The 22,049-nt window shown below is 50.1% G+C and overlaps 1 protein-coding gene and 1 long non-coding RNA gene across 2 annotated transcripts in view; both read right to left on the bottom strand.

The window, feature by feature from the left end:
- Nucleotides 1–6,726, bottom strand: part of LOC119920462 (interferon-induced very large GTPase 1-like) — a 28,958-nt gene extending 22,232 nt beyond the window's left edge. Inside the window, exons 1-2 of the mRNA XM_038740865.1 lie at nucleotides 6,584–6,726; nucleotides 2,368–2,617 (exon numbers count right to left, since the gene is read on the bottom strand). Coding sequence (XP_038596793.1) covers nucleotides 2,368–2,617; nucleotides 6,584–6,599 — 266 coding nt within the window. The 5' untranslated portion in view covers nucleotides 6,600–6,726. The remainder of the gene's footprint in view (nucleotides 1–2,367; nucleotides 2,618–6,583) is intronic.
- A 43-nt stretch (nucleotides 6,727–6,769) lies between these two features.
- Nucleotides 6,770–15,273, bottom strand: LOC119940735. The gene is made up of 3 exons (XR_005455036.1): nucleotides 15,213–15,273; nucleotides 7,829–7,932; nucleotides 6,770–6,827 (listed from the first exon to the last, which is right to left on the bottom strand). It is a non-coding gene; the product is annotated as an uncharacterized LOC119940735 (long non-coding RNA).
- Nucleotides 15,274–22,049: the final 6,776 nt, after the last annotated feature.

Here is a 22,049-nt window from a genome sequence, read left to right as displayed (position 1 = left end):
CTCCTCTCTGATCTCCCATCCTCCTGTCTCTCCCCACTTCAGTCTATACTTCACTCTGCTGCCCAGATAAGCAGCATGGCTCAGTGGAAAGAGCATGGGCTTTGGAGTCAGAGATCATGGGTTCAAATCCCGGATCCACCACTTGTTAGCTGTGTGACTTTGGGCAAGTCACTTAACTTCTCTGTGCCTCAGTTACCTCATCTGAAAAATGGGGATTAAGACTATGAGCTCCAGGTGGGACAACCTGATCACCTTGTAACCTCTCCAGCACTTAGAACAGTGCTTTGCACATACAAAGCAATTATTGCATTATTAATGCAATAATTAATAAACGCCATTATTATTATTATCTTTGTGCAGAAACGCTCTGGGCATGTTACTCCCCTCCTCAAAAATCTCCAGTGGCTGCCTGTCAGCCTACGCATCAAGCAAAAAGTCCTCACTCTTGGCTTCAAGGCTGTCCATCACCTCGCCCCCTCCCACCTCACCTCCCTTCTTTCCTTCTCCAGCCCAACCTGCACCCTCTACACTTCTGCCACTAACCTCCTCACTGTGTCTTGTTCTCGCCTGTCCCGCCGTCTACCCCCGGCCCACATCCTCCCCCTGGCCTGGAATGCCCTCCCTTCACACATTTGCCAAGCTAGCTCTCTTCCTCCCTTCAAAGCCCTACTGAGAGCTCACCTCCTCCAAGAGGCCTTCCCAGACTGAGCTCCCTTTTTCCTCTCCTCCTCCCCATCCCCCCGCCCTACCTCCTTCTCCTCCCCACAGCACTTGTATATATATTTGTACAGATTTATTACTCTATTTTACTTGAACATTTTTACTATTCTATTTATTTTGTTAATGATGTGCATATAGCTTTAATTCTATTTGTTCTGATGACTTTGACACCTGCCTACATGTTTTGTTTTGTTGTCTGTCTCCCTCTTCTAGACTGTGAGCCCACTGTTGGGTAGGGACCGTCTCTATATGTTGCCGACTTGTACTTCCCAAGTGCTTAGTACAGTGCTCTGCAAACAGTAAGCGCTCAATAAATATGATTGAATGAATAATGATGGTATTTGTTAAGCTCTTTCTGTGTGCCAAGCACTATTCTAAGCACTGGGGTAGATACAAGGTAATCAGGTTGCCCCAAGTGGGGCTCCCAATCTTAATCCCCATTTTACAGATGAGGAAACTGAGGCACAGAGAAGTTAAGTGGCTTGTCCAAGGTCACACAGGTGATAAGTGGCGGAGCCGGATTAGAACCCTCGACCTCTGACTCTCAAGGCCATGGTCTTTCCACTAATTCCCATTTTGCAGATGAGGTAACTGAGGCCCATAGAAATGAAGTGAGCTGCCCAAGACCAGGGCTCATATTCAGTAGGCACTCAGTAGATACCACAGGGACAGCCAGAAAGGCCGATGTAGGAGTTGTAGCCCTTCTCTCATAGAACACTACTGTGGTGTGCAGCTGCCGAGGCCTCAGAGCTGTTTTCCACTCTGCTCCATGTGACTTGTGGTCTAAGTTGTCTCAGGCAGGAACTCTTCCTCCTCCTCCCGCTCCTCCTCCTCCTTCTCCTCTTTCTCCTCCTCCTCCTCCTCTTTTTCCTCCTCTTTCCTGGTTCCCCCAACCTGAGTCTGCCACCCTGCCATCTTCACTGGCTTTCCCTCAGATAATCCGGTTCTGCCTCCATCACTGATGCTTTCTGCCTCCAGATACAGTAATAACAATAATGGCATTTATTAAGCACTTACTATGTGCAAAGTACTGTTTTAAGCACAAGGTGATCAGGTTGTCCCACGGGGGGGCTCACAGTCTTAATCCCCATTTTACAGACGAGGTCACTGAGGTACAGAGAAGTGAAGCGACTTGCCCCAAGTCACACAGCTGACAATTGGCGGAGGCGGGATACGTCTGTAAGACCCTCCGTGATGGCTCCCCCACCTGATTAGCAGATTTTGGGGGGACAGGGACTGTGTCTTCTCCTCCCTCTGACCTGCTTCCCAGTACCCAGTACGGGGTGGGAGATGGGGGCGTGGAGGGTAGTGTGTCTGTGTGTCCGTGTGGGTCCTGTTTCCCTGTTCCCTCTCTCAGACAGACAGCCCCTTGAGGGCAGGGCCTTCTCCTTCCTCTGCCCCTGCCTAAAGCACTGAGCACAGATCTCTGCAGGTTGATCAGAAAGCCAATAAACTAGGCTCAGTCCTGTGAGGAGAGTTATGGGAGCCAGAGGACGGTATTGGTCCAGGAAATTCCTGCCACTTCTTGGGATATGTTATCCCAGAACCCCAGGACAGGCAGAAGGTGAGAGAAGAGCCTCGGCTGTTTCTTGGGGGACACCCCACCAACCCAGTGTCCTTTCATCCCGCTTCACCCTGCCCCAGTACCTCTCCAGTTCTTTCACCAGGTGGGGATGCGTCTTCCTCAGGGCCCGGTGCAGCTGGTCTCTGCAGTCTTGGTCCCAGGACGGGCTGAAGCTGAACAGCCTCCTCATCTTCTCAGGGTTGGTGTTCCCTGCCCTCACGTGCTGATACTGCTCCTCGTTCAGCACTTGGTCGTGCAAGCTGTCCAGCAAGCTGTCCACCCCTGTCACCCGGTCAATCAGACTGTTCCGGTGCCGGTCCACAAAGTGCACTTCTGAGGGAAGGTAAAGGGGAGAGGGAGATGGGGTTGAAACACAGCTTCCTTCAGATAAGCCTCAGCCTGGTGATGCCGGTGCCCTGGCAGGGAAAGCAGAAGGTCACTGCGCCCGCATCTACTCTCTCAAGGCCCAGGAAAATGGCAGAGACATTAAGGGAAGATGTGTTCCCCCTCTACCCCGACCTTCAGTCCTCTGCAGGGGGCTTGTCTACTCCTCTCCTTGGTCCCACATCTCCTTCCTCCTCCAGGACATTCTTCTCTTCCCTTGCTACTGGTTACAGCGGCCATTCACCTACTTTCATTCATTCTTTCATTCCGTCGTATTTATTGAGTGTTTATTGTGAGCAGAGCACTGTACTAAGCGCTTGGGAAGTACAAGTTGGCAACATATAGAGACGGTCCCTACCCAACAACGGGCTCACAGTCTAGAAGGGGGAGACAGTTAAGTCCTTAACTGTTTGCTGAGTGACCTAGGGCAAATCACTTAACTTCTCTGTGCCTCACTTTTCTCAACTGTAAAATGGGGATTAAATACCTGCTCTCCCACCTACTGAGACTGTGAGCCCCATGTGGGACGGGGACGGTGTCTGACCTAATTAACTTGTATCTACCCCAGTGCTTAGATCAGTGTTTGACACATAACAAGTGCTTAACGATTACCATAAAAAAATTCAAACTCCAAGTCCTTAATTTCTCTCCCCTCTCCTCTCCCCTTCCCAATCCCCGCCTACCCCAGATCTGATTCCTTGAGCTCCTCGTCTTGGTTCGCTTTAACCTTCATTCATCCATTCAATCGTATTTATTGAGCGCTTACTGTGTGCAGAGCACTGTACTAAGCACTTGGAAGATACAATTCGGCAACAGAGACAGTCCCTACCCATTAACGGGCTCACAGTCTAAAAGGGAGGAGACAGACAACAAAACCAAACAAAAGTAGTAGACAGGCCTCAATAGCCTCAATTATAAATAAATAGAATTATAGATAGATACACATCATTAATAAAATAAATAGAATAATAAATATTATTATTTATTATTCCCGTGGTTGACATGTGTTTGATCAGATGTGCTGGACCTCAGCAGCCCAGAACCCTGTTAGAGGGGACAGAACCTGGAAAATGAAGGACATCGAGGTCATGGTGTACTTTGAAAATGTTTTCTAAAAAATATCGTAGTGGGCAAGTTAACCTCTCTTTTTCCAATCAAAAATTAATATTTGGTCTGTATAAATAATAATCATGATGGCATTTGTTAAGCGCTTACTATGTGCCAAGCACTGTTCTAAGCGCTGGGGGGCTACAAGGTGATCAGGTTGTCCCACATGGGGCTCACGGTCTTCACCCCCATTTTACAGATGAGGGAACTGAGGCCCAGAGAAGTTAAGTGACTCGCCCAAAGTCACACAGCTGACGAGTGGTGGAGGCGGGATTAGAACCCATGACCTCTGACTCCCAAGCCCGGGCTCTTTTCACTGAGCCACGCTGCTTCTAAATGTTGGTATTTGTTAAGTGCTTACTATGTGCCAAGCACTGTTCTAAGCGCTGGGGGGATGCAAGGTGATCAGGTTGTCCCACATGGGGCTCACGGTCTACATCCCCATTTTACAGATGAGGTAACTGAGGCCCAGAGAAGTTAAGTGACTCGCCCAAAGTCACACAGCTGACAAGTGGCGGAGCCGGGATTTGAACCCATGACCTCTGACTCCCGAGCCCAGGCTCTTTCCACTACGCCACCCTGCTTCTCTATAAACCAACTCTTTTTCCCAAGACAGGGCTGTCTGCTGCTTGAAGCAGTGTAGATTAAAGGAAAGATCATGAGACCTGGCTTCTAGCCCCAGTTCTGCCACTCGGCCCACTGTTTGACTTTGGGCAACTCACTTCATCTGGGCCTCAGTTTCCTAATAAAAATTATGATGATTAATCTCTCGGGGGTCTCGGTTTCCTCATCCCAATCCTAAAAAAAAAACCCTCTCTTTACTCCACCGCTCTCTCCAGTTATCGCTCCATCTTCCTCCTTGAAAGAGTTGCCTCCACTCGCTGCCTTCCTTTACTCTCTTCCAATTCCCTCCTTGACCGTCTCCAATCTGGTTTCTGCCCCCCTCCTCTCCATGGAAACTGCTCTGTCTAAAGTCACCAAGGATCGTTTGCCTAATGATAATAATAATAATAATAATAATAATAATAATAATAATAATGGTGGTATTTGTTAAGCGCTTACTATGTGCAAAGCACTTTTCTAAGCGCTGGGGTGTGGGGGGGCTACAAGGTGATCAGGTTGTCCCACTTGGGGCTCACAGTCTTAATCCCCATTTTACAGATGAAGGAACTGAGGCACAGAGAAGTTAAGTGGCTTGCCCAAGGTCACACAGCTGACATTTGACTGCCTCTAATCCAGCCTAATCCTCCTTTAACCCCTCAGCTGGCTTCCACACTACTGACCATCCCCTTCTCCTGGAAACTTGCATCTTGAAATGTACTTCGATCTGTGTGGACTTTGGACATTTTATACCCTCCCCGCAGCACTTCTGTACATATCTGTAAGTTCTATAATATAAATTATTCACGTATATAAACGTCTGCCTCTCCCTCTAGACTGTAAGCTTGTTGTGGGCAGGGAACGTGTCAACCAGCTCTGTTGTACTATACTCACCCAATCTTAGTACAGTTCTCTGCACACAGTATGCACTCAATAAATATCACTGATTGATTCATTGATTTATAAAATGAGGATAAAATACTCATTCTTCCTCTCGCAGACTGCAAGCCCCATGTGGGACATGGACACTGTCTGATCTGATTATTTTGTGACTACTCCAGTGCTTCCTAAGTCCTAAAATAAGTCCTTCCTAAATGCCATCATTATTACTATTGTCGTGTTCCACTCCAGCCTCCACCTCCTGAGCCAGTTCCAATTTCAGCCTGGATTTCGTGTCGTTGTTGCCTTCCTTGCTGGGCCCCAGAGCTCTGGGAGGGCGGAGGGTCACGGATGAGAACCTGGTTCTTGGCTTGGATTAGTGGATAGAGCCTGGCCTCGGGATTCGGAAGGACCAGGCTTCTAATCCCGGTTCTGCCACTTGTCTGCTGTGTGACCTCGGGCACTTCTCTGTGCCTCCGTAACCTCATCTGTAACATGGGGATTGAGAATGTGAGCCCCATGTGGGACATGGACGGGCTCCAACTTGATAGGCTGATATCTACCCAGTGCTTAGCACAGTGTCTGGAACATAGTAAGCACTTAACACATACCATGAAAAAAAATAGTTGGCAGTGGTGTGGAACCAGAAGGCTGGGCTGCTCTGGAGAAGGGGGGAAGCAGAGATCACTATAGACCCCAGAGCCTGGCCAGAGGGGAGTTATTTCAGGACGGGGGCATCTCCCACTTAGTTCAAGCAGACTCCAATTTTCGGGAAGACATTTTACGGCCTGGAAGGCTGGCCAGTACCATGCTACATGGGATTTCAATCAATCAATTGCATTTATTGAGCGTTTACTCTGAGCAAGGCACTCAACTAAGCAGTTGGGAGAGGACAGTACAACAGAGTTGGAAGGCACGGTCCCTGCCCGCAAAGAGCTGATCCCCACCCTCCTGAATTCCTCCCCACCCACCCTGTCCTGCAAGGTGCTCCAAGACACAATTGCACCATTTACTACTTAGAAAACAGTAAATATGTTCCTTTTTCAGGGGACAAAGGTGAGACTGGAAACACGAGATGCATTTTGGAGCCGAGTCACCTAATAAAATTCTCAGCCTGTTTAGGAGTAAATAATTCGGGGTGGGGATTCCTTGGGGTAGAGTCAAACTTTTGAAAAGAACACGCGTGAATTCAACATCCCTTGGTCAAGAGGGCTTTTAAGCCTCTTCACCGTCCCCTTGACTCCAAGACAAGTCTCATCTTTTGCGATTTCCTCTCATCTTTCCTATGGTCTGCCACGGGAGGCTTATGTCACGGTCCCTGGGACTTACCCCGCTGGGCGGCCATTGGACCAAGATAAACCGTCAGCTGCAGAACCGAGCCGGTCTGTGGGCCGCAGCACCGTGAAATTCATCCCTGGACCTCATCGGCTCAACGCGGCCGGTTCGGTGCTTCCCCGAGAGGCCGGTGGTCGGGACTCTGACCTCTCGGGGACCAGACCGAGCTGCCACTTTGGACTCATTGAAGAAGAAGCTCTGTGTGTTCCTGATGATGGCGGGTAAAGGAGCCCGGGTCCTGGAAATGGAAACAGAGATGGGACTTGTTACACGATAAAGCGGAAAAAGAGAGGGTGGATTGTGGTTAGTAGGATGCTCGGCACGAAGAAGTGCCCCGTGCAGCCTATCGATTTTTTTTTGTGGTATTTGTTAAGCGCTTACTATGTGCAGCTGGGGTAGATACAAACTAATCAGGACGGACTTAGTTCCTGTCCCACTCGAGGCTCACAGTCTTAATCCCCATTTTACAGATGAGGTGACTGAGGCACAGAGAAGTGAAGTGACTTGCCCAAGATCATACAGCAGACAAGCGGCAGAGCCAGGACTAGAACTCAGGTCCTTTTGATTCTCAGGCCCGTGCTTTGTCCGCTAGGCCACACTGCTTCTCTTCGTCTCTTCCCCAGTCCCGGTACTGGTCAAGTGATGGTGGTGAGGGGCTCAGCGGGTAGGTGGGCTGAGCTGAGCGCGAAGAGTCTGAGGGTTGTCAAAGCAGTGTGGCTCAGTGGAAAGAGCACGGGCTTTGGAGTCAGAGGTCATGGGTTCGAATCCCGCCTCCGCCACTTGTCAGCTGTGTGACTTTGGGCAAGTCACTTCACTTCTCTGTGCCTCAGTTCCCTCTTCTGTAAAAAGGGGATGAGGACTGTGAGCCCCACGTGGGACCTCACCTTGTATCCCTCCCAGCGCTTAGAACAGTGCTTTGCACATAGTAAGCGCTTAACAAATGCCATCATTATTATTATTGCAGGGGGAATTTGTGGGGAGGGAGGAACTAAGGTGAATGGGGTTGTTATTCGGAACAGAAGTCTGAGGGTTCGAATAACCCTGAAAGGGAGGGTGCGGAGGGGAGCTGAGAGACCACAGGAAAGCCCCCGCTGTGGCCCCGATTCCCGGGGAATGAGGCGAGCCCAGATCAGGGTCAAGGGTGGGGAGGGGGCTTTATGGTTCCGTAACATTTGATTTGGGGCGATTGCCTGTGGGATCAGTTTTTGAGGAGGGCGGCCTGGGCGGATGAATATTTACCAGTGGAAACATCAGTGCAGCATGGAGCTCCCCTGTCCTTTCTACACCGTCCCTTGCCTTCATCATCATCAGCATCATCATCGGTGGCATTTACTGGACACCACCTATGGAGTGCGAAGCACTGAAATGAGGGCTTGGGAGAGTGTCACAGAAACCAGACACACGGTCGCTGCCCTCCAAGAGCTTCCGGCCTAATGGGGATGGGCAGACAAAAAGGATCTAGACTGTAAGCCTGGTGTGGGCAGGGAATGTGTCTGTGATATTGTTCTAGTGTCCTCTCCTAGGCTCTTAGAACAGTGCTCTGCCCACAGTAAGCGCTCAGTAAATGCGATGGAATGAATGAGTGAATTTGTAAGTAAAAGGGGTGGGAGGAAGCAAGGATTTAACAGGAAGTGGCACAATGCGGGATGTTTCATCTCCCTCTCAGCCCTTTCCAGGAAGGTCCAGGCTGAAGTGTCTCCGGGTCCTCCCACCTCTCCTCCCCGCTGAGAAACACACACACACTGGAGTGCTGTCGTGTCCTCCCACCTCTCCTCCCCCCAGAGAGAACGAGTCACATACATACATACACACAGACACACAATGGAGGGTCGTCATGCCCCACCTCTCCTCCTCCCACCACCCACCCCACACTGGACTACCGTCGTGTCCTCCTGCCTGTCCCCCCAGAGAGAGGGAGAGACACTTACAGTCGTTTCCTCCCGCCTCTCCTCCCCCCCCAGAGAGAGGGAGAGACACTTACTTACGTACACACACACACAGACACACACACAGACACACAATGGGGGTCCTCCCACCTCTCCTTCCTCGCCCCAGACACACACACAATGGAGTGCCGTTGTCTCCTCCCACCTCTCCTGCCCGCGAGAGAGACACAGACACAGACAGACACACAGACAGACCCCCACAGGCACAGACAGACACACAGACAGACCCCCACAGCCACAGACAGACACACAGACAGACCCCCACAGCCACAGCCACACAGACACAGGCAGACACACAGACAGACCCCCACAGCCACAGACACACCAGACAGACCCCCACAGCCACAGACACACCAGACAGACCCCCACAGACACAGACACAGACCCCACAGACACAGACCCCCCCAGACACAGACAGACCCCCACAGACACAGGCACATAGACGCAGACACAGATAGACACACACACACACACACACAGAGACACAGACCCCCACAGACACACAGACAGACCCCCACAGACACAGACACACAGACGCAGACAGAGCCCCACAGACACAGACACACAGACAGACCCCCACAGACACACAGACAGACCCCCACAGACACAGACCCCAGACACAGACCCCCACAGACACAGACACATAGACACAGACAGACACAGATACACACACACAGCCACAGACAGACACAGACACACACACACAGACACAGACACACAGAGACACACACAGATAGGCATACACACACACCCAGACACAGACACACCCAGGCACAGACACACACAGACGGACACACTGCCACAGACACACAAAACTCACACAGCTGGACACACACAAAGACCCTGACAGACCCACACAGAGAGAGAGAGACAGAGAGAGAGGGAGGGAGGTGTCCGGCCCCCCGCGGCTGGCGCCCCCTGGCGGTGCGGGCCTTACCGGTCCGGTGGCCGTGGGCCCCGGGCCGGGAAAGCGGGCTCCTCCTCCTCCTCCTCCTCCTCCTCCTCCTGCTCTTCCTCCTGCTCTTCCTCCTCCTCCTCCTCCTCCTCTTCCTCCTCCTCCTCGGCCGGCCCCGCCCCTCCCCTCCTCGTGATGCCATCGCTGCCCCCTCTGCCCCTGCCCTCGTCCTCTCTCCGCCCGGCGCCCCCTCTCCCTCCTCCCAATCCCCTCTTCCCTCTCCCCACTCATCAATCAATCAATCAATCATATTTATTGAGCGCTTACTGCGTGCAGAGCACTGTACTAAGCGCTTGGGAAGTACAAATTGGCAACATCGAGAGACAGTCCCTACCCAACAGTGGGCTCACAGTCTGAAAGGGGGAGACAGAGAACAAAACCAAACATACCAACAAAATAAAATAAAGAGAATAGATATGTACAAGTAAGATAAATAAATAAATAGAGTAATAAATATGTCCAAACATATATACATATATACAGGTGCTGTGGGGAAGGGAAGGAGGTGAGGCGGGAGGGATGGAGAGGGGGACGAGGGGGAGAGGAAGGAAGGGGCTCAGTCTGGGAAGGCCTCCTGGAGGAGGTGAGCTCTCAGCAGGGCCTTGAAGGGAGGAAGAGAGCTAGCTTGGCTGATGGGCAGAGGGAGAAGAGAGAGAAGCCCCGAGAGAAGCAGCGTGTCTCGGTGGAAAGAGCCCGGGCTTGGGACTCGAAGGTCAGGGTGTCAAATCCTGGCTCCGCCCCTTGTCAGCTGTCTGACTTTGGGCAAGGCCCTTCACTTCTCTGGGCCTCAGTTCCCTCATCTGCAAAATGGGGATGAAGACTGGCAGCCCCACATGGGACCACCTCATCACCTTGTATTCACTCATTCGATCGTATTTATTGAGCACTTACTGTGTGCAGAGCTTGGGAAGTACAAAACGGCAACATATAGAGACAGTCCCTACCCAACAACGGGCTCACAGTCTAGAAATAATAATGATGGCATTTATTAAGTACTTACTATGTACAAAGCACTGTTCTAAGCTCTGGGGACGTTACAAGGTGATGAGGTTGTCCCACATGGGGCTCACAGTCAATCCCCATTTTACAGATGAGGTAGCTGAGGGCCAAAGAAGTGAAGTGACTTCCCCAAGGTCACACAGTTGACAAGTGACGGAGCCGGAATTTGAACCTGTGACCACTGACTTCAAAGCCCATGCTCTTTCCACTGAGCCATGTTGCTAGCAGTTAGAACCTAGGACTTGTATCCTCCCCAGTGCTTAGAACAGTGCTTTGCACTTAACAATTGCTGTCATTATTATTATTATTATTGTTATTATTATTATCTCCCCTCCCCATTTCCCCTCTTCTCACCCTCCTCACCCTCCTCTCTTCCCTCTCTTTCCCCACTCCTCCCCATTTCTCCCCTCTTCTCCCCCTCCTCTCTTTCCCCTCCTCCCTACTCCTTATCTTCTCCCCCTCTCTCTTCTTCCCCCACTGGTCCCTATCTTCTCCCTCTCTCTCCCCTTCCCCCATCTTCTCCCTCTCCCTCCTCTTCTCCCTCTTCCCCCTCTCCTCTGGTTCTTGTCCCAGCTCATGTCCTGATCCTACACGGGTCCTTTCCCCTGTCTCTAGAGGCCCCTTTCCCCACTCCTTCCTTATTCCCCCTCTACTGTCCTGCACTTGCTCCTTCTCTTTCTCTGCACAGCCCCATTCCCATCCCCATCTGTCAGTCAGTGGTATTTATTGAGCACTTATTGAGCACTGCATTAAGCACTCGGGAGAATACGATGCAGTAGAGTTGGTAAACATGATCCTTGCTCTCAGTGAGCTTTCAATCTAGTTGGGGAGACAGACATTAGAATAAATTACAGATTCATTCAATTCATTCAATTGTATTTATTGAGCGCTTACTGTGTGCAGAGCACTGTACTGAGCGCTTACAGATAGGGGACATGTGTAGGTGATGCGGAGGAGGAGAGGGTGTGGAGATGAGTGGTTAGGCAGATGAGGCCTCTTGAAAGAGATATGATTTTAGTAGGGTCTCAAAGACAGGAGAGTGGTGGTCTGTCGGATATAATAATGATGGTGTTTGTTAAGCGCTTTACTATGTGCCAAGCACTGTTCTAAGCTCTGGAGCGAGGGGGAGTTATTCCAGGCAGGAGGGAGAGTGTGAGCAAGGAGTCGGAGGCAAGACATGTGAGATCAAAGTACAGTGAGTAGGTTGGCGTCAGAGGATCGAAGTGTATGGGCTGGCTTATAGTAGAAAATCTGCGAGGGAAGGTGGGAGCGGGAGACCTGATTGAGTACCTTAAAGCTGAGGTAAGGAGATTCTGTTTGATGTTGGAAATGGGTGGGCAACCCCTGGAGGCTTCTGAGGAGTGTGGAGACATACACAAAACAGATTTTTAGAAATATGACCTGGATAGCAGAGTGAAGCACGATGGACTGAAACAGGGAGAGGCTGGAGGCCTGGAGGCTAGCGAGGAGGCTGATGCAGTAGCCAAAGTGGGATATGATAACTGCTTTGACCATCATGGCAGCAGCTTGGATAGAGAGGAAGGGGAAGAGTCTAGAGATGTGGTGAAGGGAAAACTGCCTGGATCTGGTGACGGACTGAACGTGTCGGTCGAATGAGAGAAATGAATGAAACGATAAGGGCGGCGTTATAGGTTCGTGAGACGGAGAAAATGGGGGCATTGTCTACAATGATGGGAAAGTCTCGGGAAGGACGGGGTTTGGTTGAGAAGATGAGGGTTCTGTTTTGGACATGTTGAGTTTGAGGCATTGGCAGGACATCCAAGTAGAGATGTCCTGAAGGTAGGAGGAAATCTGAGATTGCACAGAAAGAGAGAGGTTAGGGGCTGGACAGGTAGATTTGGGAATCATCCATATAGATAGTAGTTGAAGCCATGGGAGCAAATTAATTCTCCAAGGTAGTGGGTATAGATGGAGAAGAGGAGGGGTCCCAAAATTGAGTCTAGAAGAACCTCCAAAGTTGGGGGGTGGGAAGTAGAAGAAGAGTTGGTGAAAGACTCTGAGAAGGAATGACCAGAGAGATAGGAGGAAAACCAGGAGTGTCTGCAAAGCCAAGGTTAGTTAGTGTTTCCAGGAGGAGGGAATGGTCCGCAGTGCCGAAGGCGGCTGAGAGGTTGAGGAGGTTTAGGATGGCATAGAAGCCACTGGATTTGGCAAGAAGGAGATGACTGGTGAACTTAGAGAGGGCCGTTTCACTGGAGCGGAGGGGCGGAAACCAGATTGAGGTAGGTCAGGTAGAGAAATGGAGGAGAGGCAGCGGAGGCAGTGGGTTTCAACAGCTTGCTTGAGTTTGGAAAGGACTGGTGAGTCGGGGATGGGTCGATAACCGGAAGGCTCCATGGGGTCAAGGGAGGGTGATTTTAGGATAGATGGGGGATACACGGGCTCTCCCCATCTTCAAAGTCCCCCTACAATCATATCTCCTCCAAGAGGCCTTCCCTGACTAAACCTTCATTTACCTTCTTTGCCCTCCCTTCTGTGTTGCCTATGCAGTTGAATTCACATTCATTCATTCATTCATTCAATCATATTTATTGCATCCCTTAAGTACTTGATATTCACCCTTCCCTCAGCTCCGTAACCCTTATCTACATATCAATCAATCATATTTATTGAGCGCTTACTGTATGCAGAGCACTGTACTAAGCGCTTGGGAAGCACAAGTTGGCAACATATAGAGACGGTCCCTACCCAACAGTGGGCTCACAGTCTAGAAAGTCTCAGCCTACATTCCACGTGTGGCTTAGTGGAAAGAGCCCGGGTTTGAGAGTCAGAGGATGTGGGTTCTAATCCCGGCTCTGCCACTTGTGCTGTCTGACCTTGGGCAGGTCGCTTCACTTCTCTGGGCCTCAGTTACCTCATCTGTAAGATGGGGATTTTCATTCATTCATTCAATCGTATTTATTGAGCGCTTACTGTGTGCGGAGCACTGTACTGAGCACTTGGGAAGTACAAGTTGGCAACATATAGAGACGGTCCCTACCCAACAGTGGGCTCACAATCTAGAAGGCGGAGACAGAGAACAAAACAAAACTTATTAACAAAATAAAATAAGTAGAATATGTGCAAGTAAAATGAATAAATAGGGTAATAAATACGTACAAACATATATACATATATACAGGTGCTGCGGGGAAGGGAAGGAAGTAAGGCAGGGAGGATGGAGAGGGGGACGAGGGGGAGAGGAAGGAGGGGGTTCAGTCTGGGAAGGCCTCCTGGAGGAAGTGAGCTCTCAGTAGGGCCTTGAAGGGATTAAGACTGTGAGCCCCACGTGGGACAACCTGATTACCCCAGCGCTTAGAACGGTGCTTGGCACGTAGTAAGTGCTTAACAAATACCGAATTATTATTATCTTCTCCCCTGACCTTCCTGTCTCCCCTCCTGTGCCCCTGCCCCCTCCCTGACCCCTCTCTCCCTTCCTGCCCTATGTCCTATGTGCCAGTAATGTAAGACGCAGGCAGGCCGCTTCCTTCCTCCGGTCGCACTCCTCCCCTCCCCGACCAGCCCAGTGAATTTAGTAAATTCAGCATTTACCCCGGCCCGCCGCCAGCTCTGTCTGTTGCTTCCAGCCTGTCAGTCCCCCAGGTATCACTCAGGGAGGGTCCGTGCTTTAGGGTCCCGGCTGACCCCTGGGACATTAGGACACAGATGGGCTCTAGGCCTGGGACCTCTCCATTGGGGGGGGCTTGGGGAAGCTGCCAACAAGGGGCAGCTCAGTTGTGGGGTACATTTGGGCAAGGGACACTCCCAGGCCTGGATCACCCCGGACCCACTGCCCCACCCCACTCATGGCTCCGGGGACCCTCCAGCCTCCGGGAGATGAGTTCTTTCACTGTAGGTAGGAATTGTGCCTGTTATATTGTCGTGTTGTATTCTCCCAAGTGCTTAGTACAATGCACACAGTAAGCACTCGATAAGTGCAATTGATTGACTCCTTCTCAGCGTTGCACACCCCCAACTGCACGTGGACTAGAAAGAGAGTCTTGAAGGGGAGCCCCCTCACCCCCGATGAGATTTCTTCTCCAATCAGTCTTGGGTCTGGGATGGGAAGTTGATTCTGGGGCATCAAGATCCGTTTTCTGGGGATCAGAAACCTCTAGGACATCAGCCCTGAGCTCCCTGCCATGCCAACCATGGAGAGATCTGGAAACTTTTTGCCGCAGGAGACATTGCAGTGAAGACTGATGAGAGAGTAAGGGCTGGGGCCGGGAGCCAGGGTTGTGGCTGCCCTGCTCTTACAAATTCATTGACCCCCAGAATAATAATAATAATAATGATGGCATTTGTTAAGCGCTTACTATGTGCAGAGCACCGTTCTAAGCGCCGGGGAGGCTACAAGGTGATCAGGTTGTCCCAAGGGGGGCTCACTGTCAATCCCCATTTTCCAGATGAGGTAACTGAGGCCCAGAGATGTTAAGTCACTTGTCAAAGTCACACAGCTGACAATTGGTGGAGCTGGGATTTGAACCCATGACCACTGACTCCAAAGCCAGTGCTCTTTCCACTGAGCTACATTGCTTCCTTCCTTCTCACCCTGGGTGGTGCCTGGCATTGAAATCAATCAATCAATCAATCTGGAGACCCCCTCCTCACCCCTCTTTCATTTCCCCTCCCACCCCTACCCCACCCTGGGATGGAAGTTGGCCAGCCCCTAGTCGATCCTCCCTCCACTGAACTGGAGAGCGAGTCAGGGAGGGGCACTCACCCTCCTGGGGTTCGCCATGTTGTCCCTCTCTTTCTCCAGGGACAACTCGGGGTCCAGAGCTGGGAATCCCTTCCCAGGCCACGCCGGAGAGATCGGGGCCACCGAGTGGCTTCAAGGAGAAGGTAGTGGACTTGGGATTTTATTCCAGGTCCGTAGGCACAATTCAGGGCCCTATCATCGCAGACCTCCCTCCCCAGCCCCAAAGCTGTTGCAGATGGACACTGAGCCCTTTGTGTCTGCAGTTGAAATCGAAACCGACAAAGGGGAAGGAAATGGCAAAGGGAGGGAGAAAACAGTGGGCCAGTGCTGGGCCTGCACTGAGCTAGGGAGCCAGCGAGGCGGTGGTCAGGGGTTGGAGAGGAGGAAGAGGAGCGGGGAGCTAGGGTAGAGAAGACTCCAGGGAGCTCACAGTCTGTCAATCCTGTGGACCGTCAAAGAATCCCGGAGTCAAGAGGTCACCTAATCCAGCCCTCTGCTTCCACAAAGGTGAAGACGTAACCACTCGAGTCAGATGGGCACCTGTTCCTTTCTTAAGGCTCTTCCGGGAGGGACCCCACCTGCCCTCCACAACATAAGGGTTTTTTCACCTGCCTCTTCCTGTTCCACTGAAATCTCTCGAGCTGCACTTTAAACCTCTTTCCGCTGGGATCATCATAAATGTGTTCACGCTGGTGCAGTAAAAACAGGAGGGAGTTGTAGGGGAAAGGGTGTTAGTGGATAGTTTTTTTTTAAAGGTATTTATTAAGCACTTACTATTCATTCATTCATTCAATCGCATTTATTGAGCGCTTACTGTGTGCAGAGCACTGTACTAGGCGCTTGGGAAGTACAAGTCGGCAAAATAAAGAGACCGTCCCTTCCCAACAATGGGCTCACAGTCTAGAAAGGGGAGACAGACAACAAGACAAAACATGTGGACAGGTACTATATCCGGCACTGTACTATGTGCTGGGGTAGATCAGTCAATCAATCAGTTGTATTTATTGAGCACTGATTTTTGCTGAGCACTTTACTAAGCACTTGGGAGAATCCTGGCTCCGCCAACTGTCAGCTGTGTGACTTTGGGCAAATTACTTAACTTCTCTGTGTCTCAGTTACCTCATCTGTAAAATGGGGATTAAAACTGTGAGCCCCCCGTGGGACAATCTGATCACCTTGTAACCTCCCCAGCTCTTAGAACAGTGTTTTGCACATAGTAAATGCTTAACAAGTACCATTATTATTATTATTATTAGTACAACAGAATTAGCAGACACGCTCCTTGCCCATAATGAAGAGGTTGGACACAGTCCATATCCCACACAGGGCTCACAGTCTTGATCTCCACTTTACAGATGAGGCTCAGAGAAGTGAAGTGACTCTCCTAAGGTCACACAGCAGACAAGTGGCAGAGCCAGGGTTAGAATCCAGATCCTTCTGATTCCCAGGCCCTTGCTATATTCACTAGGCCGTGCTCCTTCTTGTTCTGTCAGATTGGATAGCGAGTGTGATGAATCAAAGAAAACTTTCTGGAGGAAGTGACCTTTGGCTGAGCTGTGAAGGAGCAAGTAGCAACTGTGGTCTGTCGGGCTGTATGTGGCTTGCTGAGTTTAGCTCCCAGGCCCAGCTCCTGGCACGGAAACCAATCAAAAAGTGGAGCTGGCAGGGTTGGGTCAGAAGTCAGGCTGGGTTCAGAGGTGGATAGTAGTAGTCGTAGCAGTAGCAAAAATATTTATTAAGTACTGACTGTGTGCACAGCACTGTGCTAAATTCTGGGAAAGAATATGTGGATGAGAATGAGACAAGGTCCCCGGCCCTTAAAGCGTTCACAGTTTAAGAGTGGGTGACTCTCCTGGCCCCCTAGAATGAGGACGATTTGGGCCTCAGCCCCTGTCTTCCCGAAGCCTTCTCCTAGCAGTGGCTTGGAGGGGGAAGGGAGAGTGGTGGACAGCAGCAGAAGGCTTCTTAATGCAGGTAAGTGTGATTCCCTGGAGCAGGGTGAGCAAATTTTCAGTGCCCAAAATTGTAGAGTCTCCTCATGTTTGAAGGGGAGTGTCTTCTGGGATCTGGTAGATCTCTCTGGGAAGAATAACCCAGGCTTGCAGAGACAGAAAAGTCTGCCAATCACTGCCACTTTTACAACTTCCCCCATTTGATGAAACCTCCCCAACCGCGATGGTGGGAGGTGGGGGAAGCACAGCGCTCCGATTGCCAGGGATCACCGAAAACGTCTGAGATCCTGGCAGCCCTGGAGATGCTTCCTGGCCTCAGAGAGTCTTTGGGCCTTACCTCTCTTGCACAAACATGATGACCGCTTCTCGGTTTCTGTGGCTTCCCCTGTGTCCTGCCTCTGAGTTGGTTTTCCAGGGCCTGTGGTTCTGTAAAGTCGGGGTCACGTTCAGTTTTCGGTAGACATTTGTCAATATTGCCTTCTGGAATCAATGACTCATATCCTTGGATGGCGGGAAGGGAGGTTTGAGGAAGAGTATCGTACTCCCTAGAGATGGCACAATCAATATCGAATGTTTACAAAGTCTTGGAAAAGTAATAATTATGATATAGTACTGTTAAGCATTTACTATGTGTCAAGCACTATACTAAGTGTGGGGTAGATACAGGTAAATCAGGTTGGGCCCAACCCCTGTCCCACATGAGGCTCACAATCTAAGTTGGAGGGAGGAGGATTTCATCCCCATTTTACACACGAGATAACTGAGGCACAGAAAATTTAAGTGACTTGCCTAAGATCACACGGCAGACATGTGGCACTCTGGGCAAGTCTCTTCACTTCTCTAGGCCTCAGTTACCTCATCTGTAAAATGGGGATGAAGACTGTGAGCCCCCCGTGGGACAACCTGATCACCTTGTAACCTCCCCAGCGCTTAGAACAGTGCTTTGCACATAGTAAGCGCTTAATAAATGCCATAAAAAAAATGTGGCAGAGCTGGTATTAGAATCCAGATCCTCTGACTTCTAGTGCTCTTTCCACTGGGCAACGGTGTTTCTCTACAATAGAGTTGGTAGTTAGGATTTCTGCCCACAAGGAGCTCACAATCTAGCAGGGGACACAGAACTTAAAATGAATTTCAGGAAACAGAAGCAAAGAGTGTGATGATATGTGCACAAATGCTGTGGTGAGGTGGGGTGCTTAGGGGGTATGAACTTTTAAAAAAATAGTATTCGTTAAGTGCGTACTATGTGCCAGGTAGCGTGGCTCTGTGGAAAGAGCACAGGCTTGGGGGTCAGAGGTCCAGGGTTCAAATCCCAGCTGTGTGACTTTGGGCAAGTCACTTAACTTCTCTGTGCCTCGGTGACCTCATCTGTCAAATGAGGATTAAGACTGTGAGCCCCCCGTGGGACAACCTGATCACCTTGTAACCTCCCCAGCGCTTAGAACAGTGCTTCGCACGTAGCAAGTGCTTAATAAATGCCATTATTATTAGAGAAGCAGCATGGCTCAGTGGAAAGAGCCTGGGCTTTGGAGTCAGAGGTCATGGGTTCAAATCCCAGCTCCGCCAATTGTCAGCTGTGTGACTTTGGGCAAGTTACTGAACTTCTCTGTGCCTCAGTTCCCTCATCTGTAAAATGGGGATTAAGACTGAGAGCCCACTTTGGGACAACCTGATCACTTTGTAACCTCCCCAGCGCTTAGAACAGTGCTTCACACATAGCAAGTGCTTAATAAATGCCATTATTATTAGAGAAGCAGCATGGCTCAGTGGAAAGAGCATGGGTTTTGGAGTCAGAGGTCATGGGTTCAAATTCCGGCTCCGCCAATTGTCAGCTGTGTGACTATGGGCAAGTTACTTAACTTCTCTGTGCCTCAGTTCCCTCATCTGTCAAATGGGGATTAAGACTGTGAGCCCACTTTGGGACAACCTGATCACCTTGTAACCTTCCCAGCGCTTAGAATAGTGTTTTGCACATAGTGAGTGCTTAATAAATGCCATCATTATTACTAAGCAGTGGGTTAGATACAAGATAATCAGGTTGGTCAGAGTCCCCGTCCCTCATTGGCTGACAGTCTAGTGGGAGAGAAAACAGGTATTTAATCCTGATTTTTCAGGTGAGAAAACTGAGGCACTGAGAAGTTAGATGACTAGTCTAAGATATCACACCTGGCAGATGGCAGAGCCAGGATTTAGAACCCAGGTTCCCTAATTCCCAGGCCTCTGCTCTTTCCACTGGGAGACACAGGGATGAGGAAGAATGGGGTTGGTTGGAGGAGCTGAGTTGTTAAGTCAGTAAAGAGTTTCTGGAGGAGATGTGATTTTAGCAAGGCTTTGAAAGTGGGGAGAGCAGTGGTCCCTCAGCCCCACTGCACTTACGTATAGATCCATAATTTATTGAGAAGCAGTATCACGTAGCGGATAGAGCAGAGAGAGGCCTAGGAGTCAGGTCTTGGGTTCTGATTCCAGCTCCGCCACTTGTTACCTCAGTTAGAGAAGCAGCGTGACTCAAGAGAAGCAGCGTGGCTCAGTGGAAAGAGCACGGGCTTTGGAGTCAGAGGTCATGGGTTCAAATCCCGGCGCCGGCAGTTGTCAGCTGTGTGACTTTGGGTAAGTCACTTAACTTCTCTGTGCCTCAGTTACCTCATCTGGAAAATAGGGGTTAAGACTGTGAGCCCCCCATGGGACAATCTGATCACCTTGTAACCTCCCCAGTGCTTAGAACAGTGCTTTGCACATAGTAAGCACTTAATAAATGCCATTATTATTATTATTATTATTATTATTACCTCATCTGTGAAATGGGGATTGAGACTGTGAGCCCTGGATGGGACCGGGATTGTGTCCAACCCGATTTGCTTGTATCTAAGCAACGTGGCTCAGTGGAAAGAGCATGGGGCATTGGAGTAAGAGGTTATGGGTTCGAATGCCGGCTCCGCCACCCGTCTCCTGTGTGACCTTGGGCAAGTCACTTAACTTCTCGGAGCTTCAGTTACCTCATCTGTAAAATGGGGATGAAGACTGTGAGCCCCACGTGGGACAACCTGATCATCTTGTATCCCAGTGCTTAGAATAGTGCTTTGCACATAGTAAGCGCTTAACAAATGCCATTATTATTATTCTTCATTCATTCATTCAATCGTATTTATTGAGTGTTTACTGTGTGCAGAGCACTGCACTAAGCACTTGGGAAGTAAAAGTTGGCAACGTATTCAGTCCCTACCCAACAATGGGCTCACAGTCTATTATTATCCACTCCAGTGCTTAGTGCAGCACCGGGCACGTAGTACGCGGTTAAAAGATACCAAATAATAACTATTATTATATTTATATTAATGTCTGTCTCCCCCTCTAGACTTTAAGCTCACTGTGGGCAGGGAACAGGTCTACCAACTCTGTTACATTGTACTCTTCCAAGTACTTAGTACAGCACATAGTAAGCACCTAATTAATATGATTGATTGATTGATTGATCTGGCAGATGTGAAGGGAGAGGGAAATCCCGGCAGAAGGGAGTGTGGGGGCAAGGGATTGATGTCGAGAGATGTGAGATCAAGGCCCAGTGAGTAGTTTGGCATTAGAGGAGCAAATGTGGGAGCTGGGTTTTAGAGGGAGAGGAACGAGAACAGGTGGAATGGAGAGAGCTGATTGAGTCCCTTAAACCTGATGGTGAGGAGTTTCTGTCTGACACGGAGGTGGATGGACAGCCATCGGAGGCTTCTGAGGCACGGAAAGATGTGCGTAGTAGTATTTTTTAGAAAAATGGTCCAGGAAGCAGGGTGAAGTGCAGACAAGGGTGGAGAAAGACAAGAGGCAATTCCTGGAGCTGAGGTGAAACAGAAACCCGCCTGGGTACAGGAAGCATCCTGGGCTGTTTCAGACATGATGCAGAGGTGACTCACTGGGAATATACACCTAACTAGTCAGCGGGGTGTCAAGAGCCTCTGGGCCCAGCTCTGAGACCCTAATGCAGGAAGCGCAAATAACCAGAGAAGCAGCGTGGCCTAGTGGAAAGAACACAGATCTGGGGGTTAGAGGACCTGGGTTCGAACCCCAGCACTGCCACATAATAATAATAATAATAATAATAATGGCATTTGTTAAGCACTTACTATGTGCAAAGCACTGGGGAGGATACAAGGTGATCAGGTTGTCCCACAGGGGGCTCACAGTCTTAATCCCCATTTTCCAGATGAAGGAACTGAGGCACAGAGAAGTGAAGTGACTTAACCAAGGTCACACAGCTGACAGTTGACGGAGCCGGGATTTGAACCCACGACCTCTGACTCCAAAGCCTGTGCTCTTTCCACTGAGCCACACTGCACACACTGCTGTCACATGTCTGCTGGGTGCTCCTGGGCTAGACACTTCAGTTCTCTGTACTTCAGTTTCTTCATCTGTAAAATGAGGATTCAATACCTGTTCTCCCTTCTTCTTCAACTTTAGCCCCATGTGGGACAGGGACTGTGTCCAGCCTGATTATCTTGTATCTAGCCCGGTGCTTAATTCAGTGCTTGGCACAGGGTAAGTCTTAAACAAATGCCACAAATATTATCGTTACCAGAGGGGGAAGGAGAGGGGCAGAGAGCTGAAGGGCCTTTTTTTCAGTGACTGGCTGGGTCACTGGTGTGGGAGGAAGGGAAGGGGGGACAGGGGAACACTTAATTTCCTGGGCATACACAAAAAAAGCTCATGACCCTTTCTCCTCCCTATAATCACTGTGACCTGTCTCCCCTGAGGTGAAAGGCATTCCCACAACTCTCCCCGTGGCTGCAGAGCTGATGTCATCACAGGCCTTGCCGCCAACCCCTTTCCCTCCTCACGCCTGAGTGTGGACTCATTCGTTCATTCAATCATATTTATTGAGCACTTACTGTGTGCAGAACACTGTACTAAGCGCTTGGGAAGT

This window comes from Tachyglossus aculeatus, chromosome 2, assembly GCF_015852505.1.
Source record: "Tachyglossus aculeatus isolate mTacAcu1 chromosome 2, mTacAcu1.pri, whole genome shotgun sequence".
In the NCBI taxonomy this organism is placed as follows: Eukaryota; Metazoa; Chordata; class Mammalia; order Monotremata; family Tachyglossidae; genus Tachyglossus; species Tachyglossus aculeatus.
Note: the sequence above shows the minus strand (reverse complement) of the source record. Positions and strands in the feature narration are given on the sequence as shown.